Genomic DNA, 21,771 nt, shown 5'->3' with positions numbered 1-21,771 from the left:
TCAATACGACTCCAGGAGTAGTTACGCTGACCAAATGTAACTGCATTATCTGCATGTAAAAACTCCTGAGTAGCAAGAAAAGAAAATTTCAGTCAACATTAGCACACTGATACCACAATGCCTTACTGTAACATCTCAATGAAATGAGCATAATAGCATAAAAAGGAGAACATTGCCATAATGTGTTTGCATTTTCTTCTTTTATGTTGCAAGGCAAGTCGCTCAAAACTACTGAAAGGAAATTTTCACAGTCAACACTAGCACATGGATACCACACTGACTGGAGAGCACTGCCACTAAACTCAGGATGACTGACAAGCAAACTAATCAGAACTTTCACAATATTTGTCCATCTTGCAACATAATTTCATGGGTTTGCTCATGAAGTTCGCTGTGCACTTTCGTGATCACTGAATCATTGTCATTTTTAAAGAATGGAATAGACTTTGCTTTTTTCATTAGTGCTGAATTGACATTACTGTTAATGATGAATACTGGACTAAACACTTCAAGTGCTGAATACAACTTATTACTAGGGTCTTCAAACGTCAGTAACGGCTAGTTACTGCAGTAACTGCTAATGCTGCAGTGCTTTTCCACAACTGATCTAATATCTCCCCAAACACCCGCGCTGCTGAGTCGATTTAGGTTCTCTTCTGTTTCACTATAAAAATACCCTTCTTTTGCTACTTTGAAATTTTGCAGTCTTTTCCTGAGTTCTTCATAAACTGCAGGATTTGTTGGATATAAAGATCCTTCTAGTTCAGTGATGTATTCCACTAAATCATTGGCATGTTCCTTGACAAATGCTAACTCTGCTGAAATTATACTTACTTCATAATTCGTCAAAGATTTCATGTACTCGATACCAGCATTGTTTATAGAGTCCAGATCTTCTAACTGTACGAACTTGATTATATCATAAAGATGCTTCACAACGTAGAACATGCCAAATAATTTCATCTCGCCTCATTCCCGATCCCGTATCAGAAAATGGGACTAACATACACGGTAGAGTTAGAACACAATTAATTCGATATCTCATTGGCTTGCGACAAAAACAGAAGTACAAAAATTACAAAACCATTAAAAAAAAGCAACAACAGACTATAAAGGAAACTAAATACTTGTTCATATTAATTGAATTTGTAAATAAACCTTTAATACTGACTGCTCTTTTGTGTAGGCTAAAATTATAATACAAAACGAACAGGTTTTGATATACCTCACTCTCCACTGTAGTCATAAAAACGCTCGACCTCTTGCCATGTAGACATATCATCATCATCATCATCATCATCATCAATCATTGTACAGTTCCAGTTTCCCGGGTACTGTTTATGATCCTCTTCCACTTCTTCCTGTCCATATACAACTTGTCATGGAGAACATCCATCCCATGGTAACTAGATCAACCTTGATGATGTCCACCCATCGGGTTTTAGGTCTTCCTGCAGGTCTTTTCCCCTCCACCTGTCTTTACAAACTTACTCTGATTGTTCTTGTAGGCTCTATCCTCATCACATGCCCGTACCACCATAGTCTGGATGTGCCGATTTGGTCTAATAAGGATGTCTTTGTTCCGGATTCTTTCCTCACCTCCTCATTTCTTAACTTGTCCATCTTGGTCTTCTGGATGGTGGATCTAAGAAATTTCATTTCTGATGCTTGCAAGTCTTGATGAATCTCTTTTTGTGAGGGTGCACGCTTCAATATTGGTATGAAATAGCTGTTAAACATCATCAGTTTGGCCGGTTTTGGAATCGTGTCATCCCATAAATCTGTTCTTACTTGTTGGTAGAATTCTCATTCCTTTTGCACTCTGTTTGTAATTTCTTTTCAGACCAAATTATCACTGGAGATTACACTTCCAAGGTAAAGAAAACTATCCACACACTCTAGCTGGTGGTCTCCTAGTTTTACACTTTGCTGGACACCCTTCTCAGTTGACTGCTATCACCACTGTTTTGGTCTCGTTGATGTTGAGGTTATATTCCTGTCACTGGGATTTCCATACGTTGAGTCTGGTCTGTACTTCCTCTTCTGTTTCACCCCAAATCATGATATCATCAGCAAAGGCCACTGCATTCAGTTCACCTAACTTTTCCTTGACATTCTTCTTTATATTGTCGGTAACAGTAATGAACAGTAGTGGGGACAGTGCACTTCCTTGTTGAACTCCACCCTTGGTCTCAAACCATGATGATTGACCTTCCGCTATTTGTACACAGCTAGTACAGTCTTTTTAAAACATCTGAACTTTCCTTACCAGTCCTCAGGCACATTTATTTTCCTAAGGCACTCCCAGATCTTATCCGTTATAACACTTTTCTATATCCAGGAATACAATGACCAGGTTCTTGGCTTCCTCCCAATACTTTTCCATCAGCATGCGGGTTGATCTGTTACATATGAATCCATATTACTCCTCCTCTAACTGTGGTTCAATGATGGTTCTCAATCTCCTTTCTATGATGATCCCTAGAATTTTTAGCCCATGAGACAGCAGTGTTATTCCTCTACAGTTGGTGGGTTTCCGTCTGCTGCCTTACTTAAAGAGAGGAATTATAATGCCCTTGTTCCAATCTGCTAGTATTTTTTTGTCTGTCCATAAGGCATTTAATACTCTGCGCAGCCCCTGTATACCCTGGATGCCTGCTGCCTCTATCATGTCGGCATTCACTTCATCTGCGCCCGAAGATTTTCTTTTAGACATAGATTTTTAAGCTGTCTCAATTTCTGTCCAAGTGAAGGGAGGTTCCTCATTGTAGGCTTGGATTTCCAGTTCTGTATTTTGTACTTTAACTGGTCTATTCAGTAGGTGGTCGAAATGGTTCTTCAGGACTTCTCTCATGTCACTCCTAACCATTTCCATTTTCATCTTCAAGTGCCTTTATGGTATTATGGTATTCATTGGTTTCATTTGACCTCTGATAACACTATACAGTGGTTTCTTAATGCCTCTACTGTTTTCCTTCAGTTTCTGAGTGAATATATTCCATGCCTTTATCTTTTCTTCTGTAACTGTTCTTTTAACATCCAGTTTCCTGTTTCAGTACAATAACTGTTTGAGGTTTCTGATCTTTGCTTCGTCTCCAGTAAGATCCGGTTTATTTTTCTCCCGATCCCTTTCCGCAAGAGATTTCTTTCCCTGATCGCTCCTCTCACTCCTTCATTCCACCATAGTGTTTCCTTCTCCCTTGTTTTCGTACCTGTCTTTCCACAAACTTCAGTTGTTTCTTTTAACAATGTGTCCCTTAGTCTGGTCCATTCTGCCTCTCCATTTTTCCTTTTATCTGAATATTATAAATGTTGATCAGATGATACAAACAAAACAAGCTGATGACCTAGATGTGAATCCCCTTTAAACAACAAAACAACAAACAAAAAACAACTTCACAGGTTTATATGAAAAGTTAGGCCTCTTTTAAGCAACAACTTCAACAATAACAAAAACAAAGAGCACAGGTGTATTCTTGGGAAAAAAACAAGACAGCCTCAGTTCCTGGAAGCAAGCTGGAAGCCAGCAGTCAATTTCACCCTGCACTCTGTTGAGTTAATGAGTTCTAAGTGATCCTTGTTCCTTCCATACTCTCTTTAGTCTTTACCCTTTCTTCGTGCGCAGACCAGAAGACAATTTGGCAATTTCGGCTACACTAGACATAGTAAATCCTATAGGCTGCTAATAGACATAGGCTTGCCTCTGGAGAGTAGTGGTGTGAGGGGAGGTCGTCATGTTTTTTCCCAAAGTATTTATAAAACAGAAAAACTCCACTGTATGTTCATTCCAGGACAAGATAAGGCACTTTCATAATGCAAAACAAACAACAAAGCTGTTTCATGCACCAAGAACACACAATAAACGCACGTCCTCACAATCTAGAAATACAGAATTTGAAGTTGAAATTACGATCGCAAATTCACATTCTCATAGCTGTAAACTAACACATTTGGCAGGCTACCTACTTCAGAACCACACATTTTTTTTCATTTACTGCCAACTCTAAGGTTAGGGTGACCAGACTTTTTTTTTTTAACTATCCCTCCCGTCCTCCCGACAAATTGCTCACAGGGCACCAAATAACCCACTTTTATACTTTTATTTTTTGAGACAATTCAGATTTCTCATTTGTTGGTTACATAGTAGGAATTTTCCTTTCTACCATCGTAACCTGTGGTATTACTCATTTGTGTTGTTTAGAATCTCTGAATCCTTATAAATCCTTTGTTACTATGTTCTCTTCATTAACACAAGTGAGTAGCTAAAGCAATTCCCATGTAAAAGATACTGTAAACCATACTGTAATGCCATGTACCTGCAGTCTGTTCTTCAACCCCACATTCTTACATTATTTCCATTATCCAGCCGTAGCCAGGTAGGGGCAAATATGGTTCCTCTCCTCTTTCTCCAGTCTTTCCACCACCCCGCCTCCAACACTGTGTCCTAGTCCAGGTTTCTTTCTCTAACACTGCGTTGGATTGTCTCCTATCTCAATCGCGGTCGTCCACGGCCTCTCCTTCCTTGCATTTGCATTTCCATCACCATTTTTGGCATTCTTTCAACACTCATTCGCTTGATGTGCCCAAACCATCTTAATCAGCTCTTCTCTATTCTATCATTCATTTTTTTCACTCCAATTTCTTCCCAGATTTTCTCATTCTTTATTTTGTCTCTTCTATTCTTCTGTATCATACTCCTCAAGAACTTCATATCGGCTGCCTGTATTCGACTCTCATACTTCTTTGTCACTGTCCAAGTTTCTGCTCCGTAAATTATGGGTACGTAATACATCTTTTACATAGTTTCCTTTGCTTCCATTGGCACATCTTTGTCCCATAACATGTTTCTTTCACTATGATAGAAACAGCTTCCAGCTTGAATCCTCTTACCAATTTCAGCATCCAGTCGAGCATTATCCATTAAATCACTCCCCAGGTATTTGAACGTCTCCACTATTTCCAGGGGCTTGTCTGCAAATCTCATCAGACCTTTCCCTTCTTTCTCCCCTCTAATCATAACAAGAGTTTTACTCTTTTCTACACTGATTTTTAATCCACATTCTTCGATCTTCCCGTTCACCACATCCAACTGTTTTTGAACATTCATGTCATCTTCTCCCCAAATCACAATATCATCTGCAAATAACAACATGTTCATTTCTCTTCCTCCATATGCTGCTTTAGCTGTTTTCACGATGTCATCCATTACTACTGTAAACAGGACTGATGACAGAACACTTCCCTCTCTCAGCCCCCTAAAAGTAGGAAAGATCACAATATGAAAATAAAGCTGAAATTCAAGAGGACAAATTGGGGCAAATATTCGTTTATAGGAAGGGGAGTTAGGGATTGGAATAACGTACCAAGGGAGATGTTCAATAAATTTCCAATTTCTTTGCAATCATTTAAGAAAAGGCTAGGAAAACAACAGATGGGGAATCTGCCACCTCGGGACTGCCCTAAATGCAGATCAGTAGTGACTGTTTGATTGATTGATTGATAGATTGATTGATTGATTGATTGATTGACTGATTGAACTAAGTCAGTGACTTGATTCCTTTCTCCTCAACATGTAAAAAATCAACCTCGGGTTTCTCTCACATGGAGCAGCCAAACATAGTTTCATGATAGTACTGTGCATCTTGGTCTATTTAATACATTTACATAAAAAATGAAAATAGACTAAGAGTGACTTAGTTCCTTTCACCACCAACCAATACAATTATAGCCAATCCGAAAGTGAGGATATTTTCTCTCAGTCAAAATTTAAACAGATTACAAAAGTGTCACAAAATAATTTGGCAGAGGATATAGACACACGGTGTAGTCCAGATTGTCTATGCCAAGCACAAGAGCAGTCATAGAAAGAACTTTTTTAGTTGTGGATTCTTTAGGAACTGGTGAAAAAATTACTATTATAAACATTCAAGCAATTGTTATTGTAAAGGCCTTTCTCCAAGATGTCTCACATAAAAGATTCCATGTCCATTATTAAGGAATCTTAAAATCTTCTGCAAAACAATATCTCCACAAAAGTACATTGCAAGGCAGAATGCAGATTCTCAATCCAGTGGACTTTGTTTTGTCAATGATCATATACACAAGTTACTAGTGAGTAAATGTTGCAATTCAGTTCCGGTTCAGTAATGACTGTTTGGAGATCAACAAACTTCAGGAATAATTTCTTATATTACATCCCATTCATATACTGCCTGTAGTTTGATATCCTGCTTTGTCCAGGTTTCTCTTTTATGGTCATGAGTATAAAATGCACCTTTTTTTCCTTTCTTTTTCTCCCATCTAAGAAATCTTGTCACCCAATCCTTGATACAATGGTGAAACATACGACTTCACCCTAGTTTCTAAAACATACAGGGAGATCGGATAAAAAAGTGAACCGGCTCTAAGCATTAGAGGGTTGGTCATATTGATAAATAATTTCAAAAAAATAGTTCGATATTTAACTCCGTTGTCTTTTTTTTTTCTTTACGTCGCATCGACACAGGTAGGTCTTATGGCGACGATGGGACAAGGAAGGGCTAGGAGTGGGAAGGAAGCGGCCGTGGCCTTGATTAAGGTACAGCCCCAGCATTTGCCTGGTGTGAAAATGGAAAACCACGGAAAACCATTTTCAGGGCTGCCGACAGTGGGGTTCGAACCTACTATCTCCCGAATACTGGATACTGGCCACACTTAAGCGACTACATCTATCGAGTCGTAATCTATAATTTTCATTTCCGTATTGACAATTGCACAATTAAAAATAGGAGAGGATTTCCACCAATCAATACTTATTTATTGTATATATTAAATTACAGGACCGGTTTCGACCTCATATTCAAGGTCATCTTCAGCTGAACCATACATACATATTTATATAATGAAGCTTTGATTAAGATTGTGGTGTTGAAGGAATGCCATATGATGATGATGTACATTTAGTTACATACAAATGGGGCACGTCTTAGCGTGAACTGGCGTATATGTCATTCTGTACAATATTGCAACTGTATGTCTAAAATGTTGAAGGTCTTAAAACTAGTGTATAAAACACGTCTTTTCCTAAACTAACTTATATATATGTACAAGATAAAAACAATATATAAAAACACTTCATGCATATGAACATTCGTTCTTGCTTGGTGGTCAATACATCGACTAACTTCCGTATTTAAGTCTTATTCACAGTTGTGCACTTCAGCTGCTATTCTTAGAGTTTGTAAAATTGCATGGATAAAAGTTTTGTCTTCCTGTGCGTATGTGAGATAAAACACTTTCAATTTATACACTAGTTTTAAGACCTTCAACATTTTAGACATACAGTTGCAATATTGTACAGAATGACATATACGCCAGTTCACGCTAAGACGTGCCCCATTTGTATGTAACTAAATGTACATCATCATCATATGGCATTCCTTCAACACCACAATCTTAATCAAAGCTTCATTATATAAATATGTATGTATGGTTCAGCTGAAGATGACCTTGAATATGAGGTCGAAACCGGTCCTGTAATTTAATATATACAATAAATAAGTATTGATTGGTGGAAATCCTCTCCTATTTTTAATTGTACATCTATCGAGCTCGGTTGTCAATTTATTAGCTCCTGAACTTAGCCAGTCACACTGCTTCACGGGCGAATTCAAATGGGCTTTGCGAGGCAGTGTAGCTAATTCTGCACATAGCTTAGGACCAGCTTGAGAGCCATGCCTAAAAATCAGCATCAACACAAACACACCAGTGTCACTGTAGCGTACTTGCTATGGCACAGTCATCTTAGCTCGGAGGTCCATGATGAATTCCTTCCCATGACAAAATTGCTTCCTTCCATTGGTGCTCACAAGTGTCTACTGTCAATACTGATCTGCATTTAGGGCAGTCGCCCAGGTGGCAGATTCCCTATCTGTTGCTTTCCTAGCCTTTTCCAAAATGATTTCAAAGAAATTGGAAATTTATTGAACATCTCCCTTGGTAAGTTATTCCAATCCCTAACTCCCCTTCCTATAAATGAATATTTGCCCCAGTTTGTCCTCTTGAATTCCAACTTTATCTTCATATTGTGATCTTTCCTACTTTTATAGACGCCATTCAAACCTATTCGTCTACTAATGTCATTCCACGCCATCTCTCCGCTGACAGCTCGGAACATACCACTTAGTCGAGCAGCTCTTCTTCTTTCTCTCAATTCTTCCCAACCCAAACATTGCAACTTTTTTGTAACGCTACTCTTTTGTCGGAAATCACCCAGAACAAATCGAGCTGCTTTTCTTTGGATTTTTTCCAATTCTTGAATCAGGTAATCCTGGCGAGGGTCCCATACACTGGAACCATACTCTAGTTGGGGTCTTACCAGAGACTTATATGCACTCTCCTTTACATCCTTACTACAACCCCTAAACACCCTCATAACCATGTGCAGAGATCGGTACCCTTTATTTACAATCCCATTTATGTGATTACCCCAGTGAAGATCTTTCCTTATATTAACACCTAGATACTTACAATGATCCCCAAAAGGAACTTTCACCCCATCAACGCAGTAATTAAAACTGAGAGGACTTTTCCTATTTGTGAAACTCACAACCTGACTTTTAGCCCCGTTTATCAACATACCATTGCCTGCTGTCCATCTCACAATATTTTCGAGGTCACGTTGCAGTTGCTGACAATCTTGTAACTTATTTATCACTCTATAGAGAATAACATCATCCGCAAAAAGCCTTACCTCCGATTCCACTCCTTTACTCATATCATTTATATATATAAGAAAACATAAAGGTCTGATAACACTGCCCTGAGGAACTCCCCTCTCAACTATTACAGGGTCAGACAAAGCTTCACCTACTCTAACACTCTGAGATCTATTTTCTAGAAATATAGCAACCCATTTAGTCACTCTTTTGTCTAGTCCAATTGCACTCATTTTTGCCAGTAGTCTCCCATGATCCACCCTATCAAATGCTTTAGACATGTCAATCGCGATACAGTCCATTTGACCTCCAGAATCCAAGATATCTGCTATATCTTGCTGGAATCCTACAAGTTGAGCTTCAGTGGAATAACCTTTCCTAAAACCGAATTGCCTTCTATCGAACCAGCCTGTCTTACAAAGCCCATTTGAATTTGTTCTCAAAGCAATCTGATACGCTAACATCAGCAGTTGATAAAACTACAATGGCGAGATATAAGGAATTGTTGTTTTCAAATTATATATCAGTATGACCAACCCCTTAACACACATGTACCCAGTTCACGTTGCTTCCAACCACCCTGTATATCTCTGTCAACTATTGAGTTTTATCAAAATTCCAACCAGGAACATCATTCATTTTTCTTGTAACAGGACTTCAAGTGTAGTATGAGCCGTATGGGTTAAGCAAAATCCAAGAACATTAAATAGTTTTTTCTTTGGGCTAACAATTTAACATGCACTAACACAGATAGGTCTTCGGCAATGATGGGACAGGAAAGACCTACCACCTTAATTACAGTAATGCCCTTGCATATCCTGGTGTGTAGGCTGGTATGAAAAGGGAAAATATGAATAACAATATTCAGAGATCCCAATGGTGTGGGTTCAAACCCACCATCTTCCAAATGCAAGCTGCCAGTTACACAGCTGGTACCATGCAGCCAATTTGCTTGGTAAATACAAAACTGTTCTAAACTGTACGGACATGTTAACTAACTTTCACACTTAGAATGGATACTATTATTTCCCCACAGCATAGGCTATTAACAGAAGAAAACCTCTACCTGTAACATTTATTTTTGGTAGTTATGAACTTCTTCAATGTGAACAAAGTTTGCAACACACCTGGTTGTCTTGATCCGAGAGAAGTTTTACTACTAGTGGTAACAAGTAATCCATCATAACAGACTGAAGTCTATTATGATCCTCCTGCCAAAGCATGGCTATGTGTGGAACTTGCTCCATCAGCTCTACCCGCACAGGTACTTCTGTAACATACAAGCATTTCTTATGTTAATAACCAAAAGGACACGCACTATTACGATTCAAGCATTTGCTGATTAACTACCAGTGCATCTCTGTTGCAAAAAGAAAAAAGGGGGAATTAAATACAAAATAGTGAATATTACGTTCTTGCTCAGAGACTTTCACAATAGCCCTCCCAGAGTTTTTAAAGTTACAATCCACCTTCACCTACCAAACAACATGAATATAATATGCCACTTAAAAACGTCCAAGGATGGGAAGGAATGTCTGGATACCAGAGAATATTCTCCTGATACCTCACATAACTCAGCAGTTAGCATACTAGTTTTCTGCCTGGTGCCCAGTCTTGCGAGGACAAATGAGAGGAGAAATGTGTTGAGATTTTGCAAATCCTACCTTTTTTAAAAAGTGATTTTATGTCCCATTAACACACTGAAGGCTACACAAGGACTGAAAAGGGCAAGGGTTGGAAATGTAGCAGCCTTGGCCTTAATTTAGGTTCAACCCCGACATTCTCCTGGTGTGAAAATCACGGAAACCGTTGAAAACAGACTTCCAAGGCTACTGATGATGGTTTGAGCCAACTATCAAGCAAAAGCAACCTCAATGAATCACGTAGACGACTTACTCAGTTATCCCATATCCAGACATTATTTTCCGTTATGCACCACTTCAGCTCAAGCATAATTGCAAGAGTAGCCAACATACAGCAGCTTTCTTCCCATCCAAGAATCAACACAGCAGCAGAGATGCCACAGCCTCATTGGTTAATCAGACAAAAGCCTGTTGTCCACAATATCCACAAGCAGGCCCTACCCAAGATCATGCTACAATTAATAGGCTCACTGCCTCTCACAAAGACCTGTTGCATTGGGGGCACTTGAGATCCTCTTAATGGTCAGGTAGCATTTATGAGATGTAATGGATCAAACCTAAAAGCAATATGGTAGTTTAATTTCAGGTGGCAGTGCCATGTACTTTCTGTGAGAGTGAATCAATCTTATTATGATGTAGTACATGTTACATATTTATCTTGGGGTGAGATCAGTAAAGAACCAAGCTATATCAAAAGGACTAAATTTAATTCAAGATAAACAGAAAATCCCATTTTACAGCCAATCGTTCTGTTCAAGCAGATACAGGCTATGGATTAATCATTTTTCTAATTATTTCTTCTCTTCTGAAGGCCTCCAAAATGCTAGTTTTTCCTTTCTTTTCTTGCTACTGGTTTAATACTGCATGAACATAGTGGACGTTTCTGCCGATGCAAGGATGGGGAAAAGGCTATGATTGGGAAGTAGCAGGCATGGACTAATTAAGGTACAGTCCCAGTATTTGCCTGGTGTGGAAATGGGAAATGATGGAAAACCACCTTCAAGTCCGTCGACGGTGAGATTCGAACCCACTATCACCCGAATGCAAGCTCACTGAACTGCGCAGCCAATGCGCTCGGTTGTTCACTTAATTATGTCATTTGCTTATGGAACTCATTAACTACTTTTACGGTTCTCGGAGACGCCGAGGTGCCGGAATTCAGTCCCGCAGGAGTTCTTTTACGTGCCTATAAATCTAGCTGACGTATTTGAGCACCTGAATTTTATAACAAGTAATTAATTTGGTGTTCAGTAGATTACGTTTTCTAGGTTAAGTAGGCTAGCTAGGTGTACCTTGTTCGAATTTTAAGTTTAGGAAATACTTTAGTTAATAATATTAACTTTTAAAACAATAGTTTTTAATATCTGTAGGTTCGTTAGTATAATATGTACAAAGGCAGATTATCATAAGGAGCTGTAACTCATTGTAACTTCCGCGCAACTCTTCCGATATTTCGTATAGATATCCGTTCAAACTATTACGAAAGTAATAATTTATTAAATTAAATAACATGATTCGCCTGTAAACTTCGATTTAAAAAAAGTTAAAGAGAATACACGGTAATTTCACTGGATAATTACAGTACTTAACAGTTTTTGGATTGTTGTTGATTCTATTAGAATGGTTGACGATTGTTGCTTACAGGCACATGGTAGTTGTGTAAATAAATACATAATCAGCTGATTACTATATTCCGATAATTTGTAGTCTTAGTTCCCTGCATACTTTGTACTTTCCACCTTCGTTTATCCATCGAATAAAAGTTAATAATAAAATTCCTATATCCCAATAATATTGCAGTTCTCAAGACCCCGGCGTAGTTTTGACAGAAATTACTGTAGACAACCTCTTATTTTTCAGCATTTAAGGACGCTCTTATTCTCCGTTCCCCGTAGTAGGGAAAATAATAGTAATCCACCAGCGGTAAAAATTCATATAACCACATTTCAGCTGAGAATTGTAGTGTAGATACAGTACATCGTCGTTGCCGGGACAAAACCTCCTATGTGATAATATTTTTGGAGATATACTGACCCGCAGCACATACATTATGAAGAGCGAGAATGCTTTGACGATATTCACACAATATTGCACATAAAGATGACAGAACCTTACCGGCCAGAGTTTTAAGCTAAAATATTTCACATAGGAGGTTTTGTCCCGGCAGCGACGATATGTAGATAGTATCGTATCCAGCCTGCTATATTCGTGTATGTCTTTCGTGTGTACCTATTAGAACATAGCACTAATAATAACCTGTCTAAGCATTTTGCTTTGTTCGTAATCTTAGAGTACAGTAGTTCTTCCAAATTTCAAACTTGCAATTTTCATTTCTGTTTGTGCTTAGAAGTGACATACAGTGCCGGTATTGTAATTAGGATACGTCTGAACGTAGTTTAAACTCTTTGTAGTGTACTGTACAGTAGTATACGAGTAATATTTTATTAGAATATAGCGTGCTTATTTTATTATTGTAAAATATTTGTGTAGTACCGGTATAATAGAGGTATCCGCAGAAACTCTCTTACTAAAATTCTGTTGTCATAATTAGGATAGGCTTAATTGCAGTATTGTAGTGTAGTCGTATATTAATTACCTTATTGTCCTGTGATCTTTAAGTACTATCCCAGACAATATATATCTCCGTTATTTTTTCACATAAGTTATTTTAATTTTCCTTTTATTTTGATTTTTTCCGTAAAGAATGGCTAAGGAGTGCAAGTGTAGGGACTGTGGGTGTGGTGAGGCATTGAGGGGTATGAGGGAGGAGTTGGAGAGTTTGAGGGAGATAATTAGGATTCTCGCATAAGACAGGAAGGAAGATAGGCCTCCCTCAAAAAATGTACAGATTACAGTAGGTGTACAAGAGGGAGAGGAAGGAAAGGGGGGAGTTGTAGAAGACAGGTGGTCTAATGTTCTGATGATGCTTGTTGTTTTAAGGGGCCTAACATCGAAGGTCATCGGCCCGTCTAATGTTCTAAGGGGAAGGAGATTTCAGGCTAAGGGCACTGTTCAGGATCAGAATTCAGGACAGGTGTCTGTGCGAAATCGGTAAGAGCCACTCCAGGTAGAGCAACAGAGGGAATTGGAATTGTTGCTGAGATGTGTGGAAGCAGGAGGAAGGGAAAAGGTAGGAAAGGGAAATGTAGAGTAGAGGATAGGAAAAGACCGGTCGAACAGGGCCATGGGAAGGAGAAAAGAGAAGCTTCTGCAACTACCAGGAAAGATAGGGCTGACCAGGGGCCGAAGTGGGCCAAGATCGAACATGCCAACCTGCGTGTACAAGGCCAGCGCACTACCGTCTGAGCCACTCAATCCGGCAAAATAAGGCGAATATCAAGGAAGCTAGGCCGAATGCGGGAGTTCGGATTACGGTAAAAGCCCACCGATTTATGAAAATCTATACGAGAGTAATAAGCAATATCTTTCATTCGTGGCACTTCGTGAATGTGCGACACTAAAATATTCTCAAAAGACTATATGTACACTAATTTATTTATTTATTTATTTATTTATTTATTTATTTATTTATTTATTTATTTTTGCTATTTGCTTTACGTCGCACTGACACAGATAGGTCTTATGGCGACGATAGGACAGGAAAGCCCTAGGAATGGGAAGGAAGCGGCCGTAGCCTTAATCAAGGTACAGCCCCAGCATTTGACCGGTGTGAAAATGGGAAACCACGGAAAGCCATCTTCAGGGCTGCCGACAGTGGGGTACGAACCCACTATCTCCCGGATGCGAGCTCACAGCTACGCGCTCCTAACCGCATGGCCAACTCGCCCGGTCACACTAAGTTACACTCAAACTCAAGGTTGACGAATAACATTCCAAAAGTGTGAACATATCGATTATTTTATAGTAAGTATTATGAAAGAATAACATAGCAAACTGACCAGAGATGAGTCGATATTTAACTTGCGTATCTTGGGGATATTTTCGTGTAATTCAATGAGCTGAACAGGAAAAAAAATAATGCAATGTAGGAACAAAAACCTCCAGATTGGTTTGAATTCGATTCAGGGATTTGTAAATAAGCTGACCCCAACGCATTATTATTATTATGATTATTATTATTATTATTATTATTATTATTATTATTATTATTATTATCATTACGTCCGGTTCCTTGGCTGAATGGCGAGTGTAGTGCTCTTCTGTTCAAATGATCTCGGGTTCAATTCCCGACCGGGTCGGAGATTTAAACCTTATACGGCTAGTGACCAGGTATCCGTACACCGCACACAACACTATACTCCACAACCATAACATGTAATTCCCCATACATGGCAGATGTCACCCGCCCTCGTCGGACGATCTGCCTTACAAAGGCTGCACCAGGCTAGAAATAGTCACACGAAGAAATAATAATAATAATAATAATAATAATAATAATAATAATAATAATAATAATAATAATAATAAGTACGCATTTAATAATTTCATTATATTACAACCGAAAGGTCACCGAATTGGATCCTGTACGTTATTCATTTTGTAAAATAATCGGGAAATGCAGAACTACAAGTCACGTCTGCGTCAACAACGCCAAAAGAATGAGATCGGTATGACAGCTACGGACCCAAAACTTATTTTTTAAGATGTGCCTCGCAGGGCGTGGTTTTGTATTTGTTTCTAAGAGAGAGAGAACATTAGATTCCCAGGGTAAAACTCTACCCTTCTACTCACCTGTTTTCGCGACGTGCCGATGAGTCGGAAAATCTCATTCACGTACACTGGCGGGGGAGAGGCGATCTGTCCGTGTCGGGGATGAAACCCCCTCTTTACTAAACTGTTAAAATTTTTAGTTGTTTAGTGATTTCATTCAAAATAGGCCGGTATAGTTAAAACAGGTCGTAAGTTGGCCAAGGGCCGCGATGTTTGAAACGAGTATTCGGCTTCTTGGTTCTCACGGCCTGGTTTACGAGTGGGATGCCCGGGTCGGTAGATTGACTAAGGCAACGTTGAAGATTTTTTTTTTTTTTTTTTTTTTTTGCTAGGGGCTTTACGTCGCACCGACACAGATAGGTCTTATGGCGACGATGGGATAGGAAAGGCCTAGGAGTTGGAAGGAAGCGGCCGTGGCCTTAATTAAGGTACAACCCCAGCATTTGCCTGGTGTGAAAATGGGAAACCACGGAAAACCATTTTCAGGGCTGCCGATAGTGGGATTCGAACCTACTATCTCCCGGATGCAAGCTCACAGCCGCGCGCCTCTACACGCACGGCCAACTCGCCCGGTCGTTGAAGATTTAAAGGCGACAAATATCTCTCGTGACTGAGTCAGCTACATGACGGGTTGAAGTAGGGAAGAGGTGTGACGGTGCCCGGTATAGTGTTCTGATGACTCAATAATTGCTATTTACATTTCAACTAAAGTCACTACTCTGTGTATACCGTCGTCGTTCTACCGGTGATATATGGCAGCGTAGTGCTGTGTGTATTACATCGCATATCCTGGGACTTCATTTCATACTTTCTATATGAAGCTTACCTCGGAAGATAATCTGTTACCTACGGATAGCAATAACTAAGTGACCAAAGCTAAAGGTGCTTAGTAATCTATGGCCTGGTTCCAAGGGACAGACAAGCAGCGTGTGTCTGCTCAAGTGAAAGTATAATTTAAACAGTTCATAAAAGTGCATGTAAGCGGTACAGTATTAAAGTGAAATAATTCAACTCAAGATATCGTGACTCGATGGTGAAGTTCAGAGACGTGTGTTTATACACACAACCAGTGACGGATCCTGTCTATTCAGCTTATATTTATTTCATGTCGTCGGGCTCGCTACAAATGATAGTTAATTTCTCGCTGTATTTCCCAAATGCTTTCATTACAGCAGGATTTCCCAAACGTTTTGCATCTGAGGACCCCTCAGTATATCGCATGCTTGTCTAAGGATCCCCTAGCCTCAAAACGTATGTGATTAAGAAAGACAGAATTTTGTAATGTTACCACGTTTAATTTTATTCATATAACATAAATCTATTTTTTACTATTCTTAAAACTTTAAAATTTAATTTAAATTAATTTAGGCCGTACAGTTTATAAAATCACTTCTTAATTATGTGAAACTTACTAAACAGCCTAGCACTTGTTTAATAATTACAACAGTCTTGATCTGGAAATTTGCTTGAAGACATTCACTTGGTACAGTTGTTGAATCAATAGAACGGACGGTGCCGTTTTCCAGATATCAAGAGTTTTAGGACTGGTTCAAGCGTAATCACTCGTGGCCGAAGATCAGTCTCTATAATTAGCTTCGTTTCGGTACATCGTTTTCATTTGTGTGGGAGCAGAAAATGTACACTTACACGAGTAAGTCGGTAAGCGCAATAGCGCATTTCTGGAAATGGATGATTTGATGCAGAAATCGGTCAGAGATGTGTAGTTGTGATACTGGGTCTTCAAATAAGAGTCACAAGATGCTCCCTTTAGTTGACCTTCCTCAAGGGAGGACAGTTAATGTTCAGTTTCCAGGAAGAGGTTTCTGATCCATGAGAGTTTGTCAGTCAGAGGCAGAATATACTGTCTGAGTGTGGACGCAACCAATTCTGCGTGTTTTTACCATTACATAACTTACATTGTTTGGCAGTATTCCCTAATTTGCAGACGGGAAAGATGAAGTGTTGAGAAAGAATCATATTCGGTTTTGCTGATTCGGCGTGTCCATGCACGGTGCCATAAAACTTTGGGACAAGGGGTGCAACTTTGGTACAGTGCGTAATTTCCAGCATTTTAATTTCCCGCCAAAGCTATTCGTTATGAATTGGCGCACAATCACCGCTATCGCAACCGCTAGTATGTGCTGACATCTCGCAGCACTGTTTAAAAGGTGTTGCTCCACAGTTTGTAACCGTCCAGGCTTCTCCAGCCCTACTAATTTAATATAATATCATTTTACGCGATATCATTTGATATCAAGTTTATCCGCCATCGGCAATTATTTGTAATAACATATTTATTCAACGTCAATCATTTGTAATCAAGGCTTTTTGGAATCATATTGTATATATGATAACATCGTTTTATTATTTAAATTATTATATTATGTAGGATAAGAATTCATTGTGTTGTAAATACGGTCAATATGTTGAGACATAGTTGTTTTCATTTCATCTCATATTTGTGTATACGGAGGGTTATTCTTGAACTATGTTTAGTTCAAGTCTACGGAATTTTGGTACAAGTCTGTACCGTATAAATAGTATAGCTCAGTTGGTTTGAGATTTCTACTAATATGGAAAAATTCATATCTCTGAATTTTCTCCTCATACGATCAACGCTGATCAGTTATTACAAGTATAGGGCCAATGTCTAATTTAAAGACTAGGCAAGTAGGGAGTGTTAGTCCAGATAGCCCGTACCATATCAGAGAAGGAAGGAAGGATGTCCATGGAGCAAATTCTACGTCGAGAAGGAGAGAACGAGTAACCACGGAAACCAGATGACTTCAACGGAAGCTGCAATTGGTGAGCTTCAATTAGATAAAGCAAGCAGTAGTAAATTCAGTAAATTATAAATTCCTCCACGCTTTAAGGAAACTTTTCCGATTCATCTCATTTTTTTGGTATAATAAATTCATTTGTATTTTATATTGCGTTAATTTTCTTTCTTAAGCGATACTTAATGGTTAATTATTTAAAATCCTACCCCTATGATTTCAGTATAAGTTTCTATGCTAGTAAATATAAATGTTGGTTTACAGTTTTATTTAAAACATTAACCATGGCGCCCAAACATTACATAGAGAAATGGGGAACCATGGAATGTTAATTGTTTCTATTTGCGTGGCAATTTGCTGGCAAGCCACAAATAGTTTATTTAATATTCACGTGTCCCAAGATAATAACTTTCATCTCCCCAAGTGTTTTGACGAGGTGGAACAGTTACAAGTTGACTGAACGTACCCTACCTGTTTCTCAATTCATATTATCAAGTTATCTTGTTGCTCCGAAAACGTTCATATCCTAAAAGAAAGGTGTGCATATTACAATATTCACAGGTATGCATTTTGAGAAGTACATGCTTTGACACTAATTTTATTTTATAGTAGGTTTTTTTTAATACGTGCATGTTCCTCTACAACCTCAACATTGTAAGTAGTCCGCCCTGAGTGTTAATTAAGGTCCTTTTTTTTAGAATCAATCATGCCGAAAAATCCCAAACGTGCTCTTGGAATACGCCCGTACAAGAATTACACAGATGAAAGTGTGATGGAGGCCTTGCAAGCGATCAAAAAGAAAACCTTGTCTCTTCGCCAAGCAGCATCGAAGTTTGGCATTCCGAAGAACACCTTGCACCTGAAGAGCCAGGAAAAGCACTGCAATCCTGTGGATCGGGCTCCTGTTTTTACAAATGAGGAAGAGCTGCAATTTGTAGTTCACATTGTTGCCGTGTCAAACTACGGATTCCCCGTTGATACGGTTAACCTACGATGCATTGTCAAGTCCTACCTGAACCGCTGTGGGGAAAAAGGAAGGTCGTTTGAAAAACAACTACCCAGGAAAGGATTGGGCGGAAGGATTTAGGCAACGACACAAAGCAGTGTTAACGCGGAAAAACATTTCTCACTCGAGAGCAGCGACTGACGCAGAGGTCCTGAACAATTATATCGATAATCTGGAACAGGACCGGAGTGTAATTCCTCCTATCAATATCTGGAATTACGACGAAACTAACCTTGTCGATGATCCTGGCACCAGAAAAATTATCGTTAAGAGGGGAACCAAGTACCCCGAGAGGATCCAAATTCGTCAAAAGCGTGCACATCATAGTATGTGTGGAAATGCAGCAGGAGATGTGGCGCCGCCTTACGTTAACTACAAGGCAGAGAAAATTTGGACAACCTAGACCGAAAACTGTTCTTCTGGAGCTCGTTACAACAGAACCAAATCAGGTTGGTTTGATGGGCACACCTTCGAGGGGTTCAAATCATTACTGTTGCATATCCTGAAATGCCAGGAAGGACCGAAGGCCATTATTGGCGATGACCTTAGCACCTATATAAACATCGAAGTACTGCGGCTCAGCAAGGAAAATAACATTCATAGCGCTTCCACCCAATGCAACACATCTCCCGCAGCCACTGGACGTGGCATTTTTTCCCCCGATGAAAGTTGCTCGGCGGAAAAGTGCTGAAAAAGTAGAAGGAGACGGCCGCTGGAAGTCTGTGTACATCTGTACCACAGGAACAATTTCCACACTACTGAGAAAGCTCTAGGGTAGCCTGCACACGGGTCCAGAGAACTTGATCGCCGGATTCCTCAGGTGGAGAATTTATACCACCGACAGACAGCCGGTCCTGAAAACGTTGCCTTCGCAGAACGTGGATTCATCTCTTCCTTCCATCCTTGGGGACAGTTTCTTAAGAGTAAATTACGAAGAAACAGGAAGCAGCAACCAAAAGCCGTCGTCAAACCACGAGAAGGAAGAAGCTCAACGTTTCCCCGGTAAAGAGTATTTCAGCGGAAGAAACTGAAGCGTCATCTGAACCCCAACCATCAACAGTGGACGGTGCGCGAGCACGATAGCAAGCAAGTACCGGTACCGCGACAGAAAAGACCAATAAGCAGCAGCAGTAGTAGCAATGATGGTAGCACTGGTTTATCGTTACAAGACACTGATGACAGCATGACCTTAAACGAGGAATTCAGCGACTTTGACGATGAACCCACTCCTTCAACTTAACGCCCACAACCTGAAAGTAGCCTCCATCCAATTTGGAGTAAGCAACCAGTTGACGTGCCATTGAGCCTAGCCCGCTCTGCACACACAACACGACGGGACACTTTATAATCTCCTATCTCTTCCTCATTATCTCCCCTTACCCGAATATCACTTACTCCTAGCACATCCAGATGCATCCTCTTTGCAGACTCAGCCAGTTCTACTTTCTTTCTTCCATAAGCCCCATTAATATATAGCTCCCCATCGAATTCCATTTCGTTCGTCAAGTTGTTTCCAAGGAGTCCCTCGCCTGTCAAATGGGAGTGTGACTCCATTACTCCCATAGGTCCGAGGCTTGCTTAAAATGTTCTGAGCTCGGTAAATTCATGAAGCAGGATGCTACCCTACTTGCGCATAGTCCAAGTGAGGATCTCTCCTCTAACGGGCTATGGACCACCGGTGAATGTTATAGTCCTAGCCGCCTGAGCACAAGGAGGGCCATGACTCCGAATATGTCCGAGATGCCCATTCCCATTCCATTGCAACTGGTATCCCGACTCGCAGGACCACTTACTAGGCCACTCAGCCGTTGCCTATGGTTCACGAACTAGGACGTGACTACAGTAACCCACAAACGTGAACCATTTATTATTATTATTATTATTATTATTATTATTATTATTATTATTATTATTATTATTATTAATTGTTACGGGGATACCCGTGGAGCAGAAAGAGGTTAAAGAAGGTGCGGGCTTGAATGGGTCTAACTACGATATCAAGGATTGATTTAAAACTTTAACAAAGGTTATATTTCTTTTAGAACTTCAAACTTAACAATTTTTCATAACAATGAAACATCGGGTACAATGACAATCTTGAAACAAGTCTAGGGAAATCCAAGATTAGTGAACTTTACAGATTCTGGGCTTCAGGCCCCTCGCTTTACAATTTCTAAGCTCCCAGCTCAAATTTACAAAAGAGCACAAACTTATTCAAGGGCGGAAATCCCCTAATTCATGGAGCACTTGCTCCCAAAATACAATTTCTCGTCTTCTAGAGGTACTCGTTAATCTTACAAAAACTTTGAAAAGGAGCGAACAGGCTCTCAGTTTTCCAAACCTACTCAAGGCAATTACTGGCCTCTCAAGGCACAACTTACAATTTGAAAAATAATTTTATACAGGGGTATTTAATACCCAACCTATGGGGCCTTCATGGAAAAGAACAGGTTAAATAACTGGCCCAAACACAAAAGGAATGGAGGCATACGCTGCGCTCCAAGACAGTGAAGACCTAAAAACCTAAAGGGCTCTAGGCCGATGAAACAGGGGCTATTCCCGAACTACTGACGTGACTCGTATAGAAATTACTTTTCCACGTTACAGAATGAAAAACAGTTATGAAACGTAGTCACCTCAAACCAAGATGAAGGGGAGCTCGAGAGGGTAATTCACTCTTTATCCCCGATTTACAATTACAGGGTTTACGAAGTTTTTACATTAGCCGAAATATGATTTACATTTTAGAAAAGTAGGTTACATAGTTAAAGATTTGAACCTTTCTCTCGGATTAAACTGCGTAGGTAGCAAGAAAGAATAAAGTTATGTGGCCATTACCTTGTAGATGTTCTAGCCGCCGATGAAAGAGGCCGCCCGCCTCCTGCTTAACACACACACTCAGAAAGATGACTATCAACTGGCCAAGAAACGTGAAAATCCGCAGTTTATATACCATCAGGGAAGGTTAGAAATCATTC

General features: G+C 39.6%; 1 protein-coding gene across 6 annotated transcripts in view; it reads right to left on the bottom strand.

Moving 5' to 3' along the window:
- The window catches only part of LOC136864144 (serine/threonine-protein phosphatase 4 regulatory subunit 1), a 1,196,145-nt gene that overhangs the window by 190,229 nt on the left and 984,145 nt on the right, over positions 1–21,771 (bottom strand). For 5 of the 6 annotated variants that reach the window (XM_068226182.1, XM_068226183.1, XM_067140780.2 and 2 more), the window contains one exon: positions 9,824–9,966. The exons of the other annotated variant lie outside the window; for it this stretch is intronic. In XM_068226182.1, coding sequence (XP_068082283.1) covers positions 9,824–9,966 — 143 coding nt within the window. The remainder of the gene's footprint in view (positions 1–9,823; positions 9,967–21,771) is intronic. 6 annotated transcript variants of the gene reach the window in all.

This window comes from Anabrus simplex, chromosome 2 (assembly GCF_040414725.1).
Source record: "Anabrus simplex isolate iqAnaSimp1 chromosome 2, ASM4041472v1, whole genome shotgun sequence".
Lineage (NCBI taxonomy): Eukaryota > Metazoa > Arthropoda > Insecta > Orthoptera > Tettigoniidae > Anabrus > Anabrus simplex.
The sequence above is the reverse complement of the archived record's forward strand: the minus strand, read 5'-3'. Positions and strand labels throughout refer to the sequence as shown.